Source organism: Rhamphochromis longiceps, linkage group LG8 (genome assembly GCF_057381845.1).
Source record: "Rhamphochromis longiceps isolate RC_006_pf linkage group LG8, R_longiceps_female_GT1.1, whole genome shotgun sequence".
Taxonomy (NCBI): domain Eukaryota; kingdom Metazoa; phylum Chordata; class Actinopteri; order Cichliformes; family Cichlidae; genus Rhamphochromis; species Rhamphochromis longiceps.
The window spans coordinates 30,061,515-30,074,121 of record NC_140564.1 but is presented as its reverse complement, the minus strand read 5'-3'; the positions used below and the strand labels follow the sequence as shown (position 1 = coordinate 30,074,121).

The window sequence follows — 12,607 nt, the reverse complement described above, 5'->3', positions numbered from 1 at the left end:
TGTCATTGCAATTGCTGCTTCTTCCTATTATTATTCAATCAAGTTAAGCTACTGTTGTTTTTATGGCCTCACCCTCTTCCACGGCATCTGTTCCCCACTTTGGTCTGTGCTCTCCTTTAAAAGAGAAAAATTCCAGCTGCAGAAAGCAAAGCTGTTCATGTAAATAACACAGAAAGAGACAGGCATGCATATGAGCATCCCATCAACCCTTTTTTCCTTGCACATACACCTCCCATCACTCTCCTGTAATAAAACACATACTGCTGTCCATTCACAGAACTATGCTGCTGACATGCGGGCTGTGCTGCCTGGCTCAAATCCCCCATGGCCCCCTGGCTTTTACAGGGCTGTTCTGAATCAACACAGGAGTTCAGCTTTAACTTCCCCACTGGAAGTTATTAAACGCCTTTTCCTCTACATTGTAGACATTACAAACTCCTTTTCAGTGGATTTGATTGCCTAAAACATGACTAAAAGATGTTGTAAACCTAAAGTAACTTTTATGTATATTTAAAAGGTCCCATCTTAACTGAATTTAGGACATTTAAACCAAACATGTGGCTCTAACTCCACCAAACAGAGAAAATACAAATAAAGACCTAGCAAAACAAACTCTCTGTATCACTGTAGTCAGTCAAAGACTGGCAGAAAAGAAGCCTGTACTTCTATAGGTGTTTTGGTAGAGGAATAACTCATGTTAATGTCATGAATGAAGGTTTACTCCCCCTAACTCAATGTGCTGCCTCAGCCAGTCTTTCACAACCAACCCATTCATAAAACTGCAGGGCTGAAGCCTGTGTATAAAAAACAAAACGTATACCAGCCCAAGTGTGTTTATGTACATGCGTGAGTAAGTGGAGGAGAAGCTGTCAAAAGAAATCATATGTTCATGTTAGAGAAATCAAGTGTTTTACTCATAAACAAAACAAAATGCCGCAACAAACACAGTCATTGAGGAAGGCTCGCCTCCCCCAGAGCGAGAAGGCGAGCGGTATCTGTGCATGTCTGGCAGGCACCTGGATGTTTTTGCACACTTTGTTGCATAGCAGCTGTATTTTGGAAAGTGGAGAACACAGAGCTGCATGTTTCTCTTTTGGGGAAAGAGGGAGCAGGGAAAGGGGGTGGGGATGGGTTCGATTCACCCATCGCCCCACGCTCCAAATAGGGCCTGATTGGGCCAGTTCGGATCCAGAAAAACAACCCAAACAAGAGGAACGCTGTGAATTCATGACAAAGCAGAACACAGGGAGCCAGAGAGCCACGCTGCTGGGAGGATTTAGTTAGAGCTGGGTTACTGGAACCTTTTCTTCTTTTTTCTACCTTCTTTCCTTTCTTTAGAAAGAGAATCAGCAACTTTTAGTAACAGTTTAAATAGTTATATTTTTAGGCAAACGTGTCAAATCTATTCTGATTCTGTCAAAGACTGATCAAAAAGGCAGTAAGATGGAGTCAGTCTATTCGTTCTATTACTAGACAGACCCTCTAATCTGAAACAAAATTCAGAAATTCCTCCAATCAACTACAGTCAACCATTGCAAAGAGATGGGTGGCAGACGAGCTGTGCTCAGTGCCACAAACTGACTAGGATTGATTGCAATGCATCATTAGAGGCTGGGCTACCTTAACAGGTGGTGAGAGGTACCTTTAGCCACCATCCTCTTCTGCTCAAGATTTAGTGCCAACTAGCATATAAATACGTCTAGAATTTAATGCACAGATTTGCAGGTGTCTGTGCAATGCATGGATACAGTCTACAGATGCGGTGTGCTAACCAAGCTTCCTCAGCTCTTCCAGATAACCCAACACTCCACCTGCTTGCCAAAATAAAGCCTCTCCTTGCTTCCAAACACCAAGATAGCCACAATGCTAAAACTGAGGCTTCAGAATAAGAGTTCGCAAAACAAACAGGTGCCACTGCGGTGGCTATGTCTATGTTTTATACACAGTTTGTGATTATATCTTGCATAACTTCAGCCTTTTAATGTCGGTCAGACAAAACAAGCAATCTGACAATGATGCCTTTGGGCTTTTCAGACACCTTTTGACACTTTCTGGACAGTGTATAGAAACGGATCATGCAGCCCTATTTCATAGCATGGTGTGCTACAATTAAAGAAAAGGTTGCAAAGAATAAAATGGAAAAACAGCTGCATGTAGACAATGTGTAAGGACCCCAGAAGGACGAAAGGTAGAAATTATTTTGACAAAGTTGATTTTCAGTTTTATGTGTTCATCTCTTTTTCTTTTCTTCCCCCTTTGCCCTCAGAAACTCTCGCTCTTTGTCATTTTGCTTTCTCTCCCTTGGTAAACTTACTCGCCGAGAAGAACTGTAACAGCATTCTATAGCCACAACTTCCTATATAATTACTGCAAGGCACAAAACTAAACAATCGTCCCACACAACTCTTAAAATCACTGGATTAGTTCACATCTTGGAACACTCAGTGTGTGCATGAATGTGTGTGTTTGGAGAGAAAGACAGAGAGAGGTAGAGAGAAAAGGGAAAGGGGAGTCCAGATTTTTAAATTTGACTTAGTTTGTACAGACACAGGAAGGGAGGGAGGAGTTTGGAGTATCTACTTGAAGAGCGGGGGGGGGGCGTCAGAAAGGCGGGGGGGGGGGGGGGGGGGGTCTGTAGTACTGTAGGGCTTTTTTATGAATGAAGACTGAAGGAGAGGACTGAGAGAGGGAGAAAGCGCAAGAGAGAGAGAGAGAAAGAGGGGGGAGGGAGAGGCACACTTCCTTTTACGCACACAGGGAAGAAAATTTATGAATGGGTCACATCTCTCGAGCTGCTCCAAGTGTAAACAACATACTTGAACAAAGAACAAGCTCTCAGTGCAGGCAAACCCTCCGACTGTGGCCTTTTAGTGCGAAACTAGTGACGCGTCTAAACTATTTTAATTACGCTTGTGCACTGTATATTTGACTGACACCTCCATGTGTTTCTCCCCCGAAGGCAGTAAACAGACAAAGTAATCTGTCTGACAGTAGCATCAGCCTAACCCTTGAAGGTGCTGTCACCACAGAAAAACAAGCATTAATCCTCACGGGCAATCACATGAAGCCGATGGAAAAAACATAGGGTGCACTGTTATCACCAATGGCTCAATTACCTTTAAGCACACACAGGCAGGTCAGCAAGTACATAAAAGTTGCATGTTTGCATAACCTTCCCTCAGTGGCGGCCTGCAGACAGAGCATGCTTGTTAGCTGTGAACTGAGGGAGAATGGACCAGATGAGATAGATTTACCAGATGTGCAGGTATTGCACAATCCCTGCTTTGCCCCCTCCTCTTCTCTAATCTAGCATTCCAACATGTTCCAATGTTTTTGCCTCTCTTTTGCCATTTCACTGGCTCCACATTTCCTCCCTTCGTCAGCACCACACCCATGCAGGTAACAACTTGACTCGGTAAACAACAATGTTTAATTTTTTACTAGGATGCTTATTCAGTGGAGGCCTCAATTATATTCCGGTCACCTGGGATTAAGGCTTTCCTTTATGTTTTTTTTTTTTTTCTCAATGTTTTTGAGTTTCCAAAACAGGTGAGTCACCTCTTTCTTTTTTAAACACTTGCTGAGAACGCCTTTTCAGTTCAGCATGGGAACAGAACAAGCGCAAATATTTAAAGTCGCTTGTCAGCTTCAGTTTTCCACCAGTCAGAGCTGAATAGAGATGCTCTAAGTGGACTCAGCGGCTATTGACCGTGATCAGCAGGGACACTGTCTGTCAACGCAGGAGTGTCTCTGCTGCGTATAAGTGAGCTGCCTGTCAAATTGAAGCCCCGCTGACCCTGCAAATCATACCCAGGTCAACCCTTAGTGGAGGCCTGACAGCTGATTGGCTGACAGTCCAGGGGGTTAAGTAGACATGACCTCTGTGTGGCCCGGGGATCATCCGCACATCCTCCTCCGCATTGTCGGCCGACACAGTGGCAATATTGCGCAGGGCATGTGTCACCGAGGGGCTGAACAGTGGTGACACGGAGCTGGTTAAATCACATGATGTTTGCACACAAAAGTCACATGGAGGAAGCGCCTTTGACCGGGAACCAAAGCTGCCAGTTTTACTTAGGGGGTGGGATTAATTCTAGAAGTTCCCTTTAAGATTCCTTTAAGATTCCAGCCATTTCGGTGTCATTGCTTAAGACGGAGAAGCCTTCAATGTGCTGAATGGGGCCGAAAAAAACAAAAAACTGTTTGTAGAGCAACACGTACTCCCACCCATATCCTGAATCGCCATTGTTAAAACACACAACAAGAAAGGGAAACTCATTCAAATAGGCGCTCAGTTGTGCAGCCCAGGAATTTGCTTTTCTATTTTACACCTTCCGATGTGGACAAAAGGCCATCTTTGTACCTGGGCCCTGAATAATTTTTTTACTGGTTTCCTGGGCCGTCTCCATTCAACTTTTCAAAGGCATGCAAATGGATGGCGGCAGGACATAATGCCAGGATCCAAACTCACTCCATGTTGACTGGGTCATTAGCCCCTCTGTTTCTGCATAGCTTTGCCTCCCAAAGAGATTACTGTAACATCAGCGAGTTACAGTATCCCCACGTAAGCCTCTGGTGGCTTCACAGCCCAAATCTGACCGCTGCTTTCATCCCGTCTTTCTCGTAACATGCAAAATTCAACAGGAATTATATGAACAGGCTAAATGCCAAAGCAGAAAGATGGGGTTAGACGGGCATGTACAGCACTGTGTGTTACATGACTCAATACTGATTGAATTTGAAATTTTGTGACAAAGTGTGGTCAAAAGGCCAGAGTTTTGTTTTCTATGAAACTGACACAGAGCGCATTTCCAGACATTCGTTTAAAGGACAAAAACTGAATGTACTCACAGTTCTCAGAATGGAAATCAGGAACAAATTGCTCATCGCTGTCAGGAACCTGAGCTGAAATTAAGAAGAAACAGATTGTGTTTTAGACAAGAATCTAATATTTCTCTACCTTTCTTTCATCTCTGATGGTGTAACTTTCTTCTCTTCTTTGAAATCTGAGTCGTGCTCATTCAGGTGACCTTCATGATTTGTGTGTGTAGCATGCCAGCAGTTTACTCATCGATAAATCAATAAAACAACAACATGGATACACTGTAGATGTTAACCTGCCAAACTGGTTTTGTGTAGCATTTGTAGCAGTCACACCAAGTCGGAGAAAATACAAATTTTTCTTTGCCCTTGCTTTAAGACTATTATATAGAGGAAATAAAGTCCTTCAGCCCCCCACTCCCCCACCCAGCCTGCCCGCTTCGATTTCACAATGTTTTTGTCTATAAGTGAAAGTTCCCTCCGCCTCTTTAAAAACACTCATCTCAAACCCGTCACTAACAGGCAGGTGTTATCTAGTTTCTACTCGAAATCCCAACAGACAATACAAGCCGCTCTGGCCAAACCAGTGAAGAGATCTGTCACATGGTGTGACAAACCAGCTCTTTTCTTTTTTGATTTGTTTCCAAAGAGTTGGGGACTTTTGTCTAACAATCTAAAAGCAGTCTGGATTTCATCTTCTGCAGAGATGGCGACTGGCTTAAAATAGAAGTAGAGAGAAAACAAGGAAACTAAAAGCAAAAAGAAGAAGTGGAAGAGCGAAACAAGAGCAAGTGAAGATTACGTGAATAGTTCCCCACAAAATCAAGTCTAGATAATTTTCTTTTTGCTTGTAGGGTTATCAAGTATCTAGATTGTTTTGGTGTGCCATATTGGCTGTATTCTCTTGAATATAATAGAGCTACATTGACCGACCGCTTTATTAAGTGTACCTTGCTAGCACTGGGTTGGAGCCCATTTTGCTTTCAGGACTGCATTCTTCATGGCATAAATTCAACAAGGCAATGGAAACATTCCTCAGAGACTTTGGTCCATATGACGTGATACTGAAACAATGCTCAGTCGGTAATAAAGCAGGATGCTACCACGCTTTCGTGATGTTTACACCAAGTTCTGACCTCACCATCTAAATGTCACAGCAGAAACTCATACCTGATGATGTTTGTACAATTTTCTGTTGTCCGATTTTTTCGAGCTATTGCAAATTGTAGCCTCAGTTTCCTGTTTCTAGCTGACAGGAGCGACTCCTGGTGTGGTCTTCTACTTGAAGGTTTCGTATCTTGTGCGTTAAGATATGCTCTTTTGCATGCCTGGTTATTTGAGTTACTGTTGCCTTCCTCAAAACAATCTCATCCCTTTAACATCAAGAAGGAATTTTTGCCCAGAGAACAGCCGCTTGTTGGTTATTTTTGCTTTTTGCACCGTTCACTGTAAACCCTTGAAAAGGTTGTGCAGCAGTTATACTTAAAGTGGCCGGTGAGTGATTAAAATAAAAATGAATCTGCAAGCATAAATCCCCAAATTCCAGCCAAGTTTCAGTCCCATTAAAAGCTACATGATGTGATTTAAATCCCCCAAATATTGTGTAGATTGATAAAAGGCATTAGAGACAATGGATATGTGACTTTAGTAAAGTGCCCTCCATATGTGAGAGTGAATACTATTTAATGTGAGTAATATATTAACCCAAATTATATTCAGTTACCTTTCAGTGATAGAAAAGTTTGCATCTAAGAAACAAAATACACCCAACTTACACTGATTTGTAAAAATAGACGAGTCAATACGGTGATATGTGATATCTTCATCTGATCTGTAATGACTTGCAGTGGTGTACATTTTCAGTGGGCCTGATTAGGCACTCTCTCATAATGAATCTCATCTAGGATCTAACTGAATAAGCAGAGCCAGCGACGCCAAGCCCAGGTGCAGCAGAGCTAGACAGACGCTATTGTGCTACTCTTTCCAAACCCCATTCACAATTATCCTTTTGGAGCTTTGGACTTTGAGTCACACAAACGCAGTTGAAAAGCCTAAATCGTTGGACTGCCAACACCCTACTAAGGGTGAAGAGGTCAGATACACGCACTGGCATTTCTTTTGCCAACCCTCGAGTTAATGACCTAACCCTAATCGTAGCGCAGAGCCAGAGCTCGCAACCTTTTTAATCTGGCAATGCTCCAGCTACACAAGAGTGTGGACTTTAAGTGTTTCCATTGCTTGGGACTCAAACTTATGTCATGGTACAACCTAACTGGTAAGGAAAATTTGATGGGTATCATTAAATATCATGAACCCAATCAGGGGTGTAATGAGCTACAAAAAACACACTGTGGGTACTTAAGCATCATTTACCCACTAAAAAGAGGAAAAGTATCTACTTTTTAGATAAAGAGCAACTTTTTTTTACCTTACAAAAAGACATTTGCAGATGGCACTGCAACTCTGCAACAGGACCTTTGATTGTAACCTCACCCAAGAACCACAATCTGACCCAGCGTTCGACCTCAGTGGCCTCATCGCTCGCTCTCTCACTTCATCAGTGGAGACAACAAAACTCAGACAGCGAGCGAGCAGCAGAGGCAGAGGACAAAAAGAGGAAATAAGAAATTCAAATCCACTTTCTTGTTGTCACACTCCTCCTTCCTGTGCAGAGGAAACCGGATGACTCCGTTTTGGAGCATGTTCTGATAAATGACATCGATTTCTTATATAATGCCGCATCCTGTGGTTTACTATACCATAATAATATTACCCCCTTTTAACTTTTCAGTCTTTTGCCCTCAGGGGGGAGGAATAAAGCTGCCGTATGAGACAGAGCAGGGGCCAATATTTAGTTCTGCACATCCAACAATCAATCATTTCCACTAGTTTCAACATGTCCAAAGCGGAACATGCTGGACCTCGTAGAAACGCGGGAGAGGGAAAACAAATGATGAGCATCAGGCATCATCCTGTGTGTTTGTGTGTGTGTTTGTGTCTGCACACTTTCCTGTGTGCGTATGAGCGCTTGCACGTGTATCTGATTTGTTTCCAGGAACACCTCATCAGGGACTTTGAGATGCAAGTCAGCACAAGAAGGAAAGTGTGTTTATTCGGGCACAGACGCATGTTCTCCTCGATGCTTCCAGGCACCTTGAATGACTTCCCCCCCCCCTTTCTTCTCACAGTGGGAGATCCTGGGAGGAGCTAAACAGCTACAGACATACAAACCTAAAGGCCCAGAAATCAGACAAGATGTGACAAGCTCCTGAACTCCTGCCATTCAGCGCTTCACCCTTTTTGTCTCACTCCTGCTTCCGCTCTCCTTTGGTAGAAAAAAAAAAATCCCTCCAGCAAACCAGCTTTTACAACCTCGGTGAATCCCTCACAACTGCAATCACTCATGATAAGGTCTTTAATTAATGCAACAGGAAAGGAGAGGTCTTAGCTGAAAGCTGAAAACAAGCCCCATACTTAGGGTTAAATAACACTTTGATAAAGTTACACTTACACACTTCGTTTGGTCTTTCCCCCACCCCCTCCTTCACTCTCTGTGACTCAACAATAAGCTGCCAAACAATGTTTTAAATTCCTTTAAACGCCTGGTTTATCTAATTATAGAAAGGGCCTAATTTTCACTTTAAATGTTGCTTTCTGTGGTGTTTAGCCATGCAGACAGTTTTAGGTTTTATTGTTCCAGGATCTCTAGAGAAAACTCTACAAGTGACTTAAATATCTGAAAAACTGAGATTGAAACAGTCAAACGTCCATTATCAGATTTCAAAGGGACCGTTTCTTTGGTAGGAAGTTGCTATGCGAACTAAAAAGGCCCCGTGAATTAGTCAGCGTAACCACAACACTGTATCTGGGAAGCAACATTTCAAGACTGTGAGCGCCACAAACTAAACTTAATTTAGCTTCTATGTAGTAAAGTTGTTGGCAAAGATATCTAAATGGCTTAACACCACTGGAGGTAAGTGGAGAAGGTACATTTAAGTGTGGCCTTTAATAGCCAAATGTGTGAATACAAATAGGGCCTCAGCTTTGAAGTGACTTTCATCGTTGCACTTTATTGGTTTGGGGTCTTGTCTTTTTGTTAAAGCGAGACGCTGGTGTGAAGAGAAATTGCAGGTATTTGACGCCGCATGTGAAAAGGTGTGGAAGCTAACGTGGAAACGACATTGTTTGCTGTAAACAGTAGCTGGCTCAGAAGTAGGATCTATTTAAATATCCATCTGCTGTTTGGGCAGACACAAGCGCTTTCCACAAGGTCTCAGATCAAAGTTGCTTCACCTCCCTTATTCTCCTATGTACTACAGATGACTCAGAATGGGTCCCATTTGACTGTTAAAAGTAATCCAACGATCCTTAATCAAGTCAAAAGACACACATTGATCACATTCAGGTTCCACCAAAAATATGTTTACAAGAGATTTTACATTTTTTGGGGGGGGGAACATGGAAGGAAAAAAAAAAGACTCTTTTCATCCTACTAAATGAGTTAACTGGTCGACCAAAATGTTAACAGATGCTGATTAAACATGGGCTTAGACTAGATTAGCCAACTAGAGAACAATATTTTTTTAAAGCATTTTTTTGTGACTAAGAAACATGACAGACTGCACGCTACTCCCCGATCACTCTTTCACTGCATGCACAGTGTCGTTAAGGAGGAGTTGCTAGCTACCACTTTCCATGAAATGATGACTAAAATATAATTTTGGCTGCCTTATTTGACTGAGCTACACCAGCAGTTTTATTCATATCCCCCTTTGCTTTGGCTTATTTTACAGTTGTACATGACTAAGTAATATTTAAAAAAAAAAACAAAAAACAAAAAACGTAAAACAACTACTACCACTTTATGTGCATCGGGAAACACAACGGAGATGAAAATATCCCCTAGTAGGGCATTTTGTCCTACTAGGGGTTGAGTCCATAGTGTCAAAATGAGCTGGCTAATTGATCTACATAGCAACAGGAAGGTTTGTTGCTCTTTGAGAAAAGTGATTAACTTCTTTATAGGTTAATGTATCAAAGCTTTCTATTGGCCCAAAGATGACGTGAGAGGACGTGATGGACACTATATCTATCCATCTATCTATAGGCATACATGTTTTAATGATACATCATGAGTTTTCCATTGATGGCAAACTAAATTAACAGGAGCTGATCCTAAAGTGTGGCACAAACTGTCTTTATTTGTATATTCTATTTTCATTCATTGGCTTTTAAACCTGACTGATATCCATTTTTTTAATGTTATTTTAATGCATTTTTACTTATATAGCACCTTAGTAAATCCCTGTTTTTTAAATGTACTCATAAATAAATTGACCCTTTGGCTTTAGCCCTCAAACCTTTGAGAACCATAGTTTAGAAAGAAACCAAAGACACTAAAAAACACTGCTCGGAGCAATAATTTGTGCACGACTGTCCCCAAAATTCAAAGCACAGCGCATGAAACAATCTTGAGCCTATGAACACATTAATATTTTTCAATTCCCAAATTTAACTGAGGAATATAACGCATCTCCAACTTCAAGGAAAAGTACCCTCTCACTGCATATTAGACCACCCTTAGTTTTGTGCATATGCAGCAGACAAACATTAAAAAAAAGCGTCCAACTTTAATCGTCTGCACATTCATTCTGCATGGTGAAGTTCAAACATTCAAGTAAGCAAACAGAGTAGAAAATGACCTTAAGCAGCATTTATCAGGTTGTTCTGGCTCACATTGGAGTGAATGGCATATTTTATTAATCTTCCCCATCAAAGCAATTGACACAACAAAATTCACACCCAGTGATGATCTTCTCAATTTACTTGCAGCTTTTCTGCAAATTTAAACTCACTGTCCTGCCACTGCTGTGCTCCAGGTTACCACTAAAAAAAAATAACCCACTCAGTGACTCACTGGTTGTGTTGTTTTCCCCCTCTTGACATACAGTATAATTACTCCATTGCAGCTCACGTCATCAGTGCACTTATTAAGTCTACTAGCTGACAATCACCTCTGACTGGGCCTCATTTCATCGCTATGCGCCTTTGAGTGACACAAGCCAAACAGCCTGTTTGTTTGCATTGGCCCCTAACTCGCACGCATACTACATGCCAACATGGCCAAAATAGGGTATGCTCAAAGCTAATAATGTCCCGTCTGTGTTCACTTTTTGGAGGTGGGGGGGATTCTGAGTATTTTATGAGCATGTGTGTTGAGTCAGAAAAATCGAGATCCTGTATGGCAGCAAAACTAACCCGATTAGCTTTGTCATAAAGTTTGAAAGCAGTTCAATAAAAGTGCAAAATGTTGTGGCATAAGCACAAAAAACAGGGAGCCATGCATATCTGTAGTAGTCTCAGAATGTTTCAAGCAAATCTTAGTATCAAATAAAACGATTCTTTGTGGTTTCAGTGGTTACAGATCTGTCCAGACACATGTAGCATCAACCCCCACGGCTGTCAAAGTCACATCACAGAAATTATACATTAAGAGTCAGCCAAGTCTCACCTTCTGTGAGCCACGTCTCTTGGAGCTGGCTTAAATCCTGGAAGAGGTCTGAACAGAAAGACAGAAAAACAAAGAGTGAATATTCATCGACACACAGTAGCTATGACACAGACTGACTGACACTAACCATACATCATGATGTATAACATGTAAAAAGACCAGAGGACAAAACTTCTACTCTTTCACTTTACCTTCAGATTCCTGAGGGGGCAATTCTGTGTCCATGTATTTCCTTTTCGCTGCCATCAACAGTCTATTTAGGGGCCCATTTCCTTGCGACTTCTGCAAAAGCCATAGAGGTTAAGAGAGGAAAAGAAGTGAGAAATGGACTCCCAACAGGGCATTTTAAGCACATCAGTGTCAAAGCAGTTAACAGCTCTTTACTATGGCCAGGAAAAATGGCATGAAGTGATGCAAAAGCTACCACTTGGACTGATGATGATGATAATAATAATGATAACAGTGTCATGGATTACAAATGAGATCCTACTGCAGTTGGTGAGCGTCAAGCTCCACTGAAAACAACTGATTTCCCAGTTGTGGAGGCAATCTTGGAAAAACAAACGCGCCGTATGCGTCTGAACGACGTGACCATTTGGCACACATTGACACGTTCTCCAAACAAACTCGTTCACGTAAGAAACCCCGCGGACAAACATTAAATGCGCCACATTATATCCTTTACTTTGAGTGGGGTTTTTTTTCATAGTTTTAAGCGGCTTGACAAACAGTTTCCTATCGCGCGCACGCACACACAGCTGCTCCAGCCAAAACTCGTGCAGACGCGACGCCGAGAGAAATGTAAAAAACAAAAACAAAACCCGGTAGCAGAAACGTAAAAAACCAGGCAAAAGAGAAGTGGAGAGTTAATCCGAATATACGTACATTTGCTAAAGTGTAAGGCACTTGCTGGTCCAGATATCCATCCATCTTATAATCCATCCGTTAACCGTTTGTGGTCATTTAGGCTGAGTTGAGTGAGATCCACGCAGCCTGCAGAGAGAGGAGGGAGCGCTGCTTGTGAATGGAGCTGCGTGGAGGCTGCATGCATAATGAGCTCCATTCACAAAAAATGCCAAGGGGAAGCGATGGCGAGTGATTACCCAGCGGGCTGCGGCCCTCTTTACAAATCTTCTTTTTGCGTTTGTGTGTGTCTGTGTGAGTGTGACAGACAGCTCGACAGATTGCAAGTTTCAGGTAAAGTTAAAAACAACAACAACAACAACAACAAAAAAAAAAAAACCCGAGCAACCACCTATTTACTTGTATTTGCAG

General features: G+C 42.0%; 1 protein-coding gene across 1 annotated transcript in view; it reads right to left on the bottom strand.

Annotated features, from left to right (window-relative positions):
• The window catches only part of etv4 (ETS variant transcription factor 4), a 38,858-nt gene extending 26,470 nt beyond the window's left edge, over window positions 1-12,388 (bottom strand). Inside the window, exons 1-4 of the mRNA XM_085416967.1 lie at window positions 12,218-12,388; window positions 11,524-11,614; window positions 11,333-11,380; window positions 4,852-4,905 (exon numbers count right to left, since the gene is read on the bottom strand). Coding sequence (XP_085273093.1) covers window positions 4,852-4,905; window positions 11,333-11,380; window positions 11,524-11,614; window positions 12,218-12,274 — 250 coding nt within the window. The 5' untranslated portion in view covers window positions 12,275-12,388. The remainder of the gene's footprint in view (window positions 1-4,851; window positions 4,906-11,332; window positions 11,381-11,523; window positions 11,615-12,217) is intronic.
• Window positions 12,389-12,607: the final 219 nt, after the last annotated feature.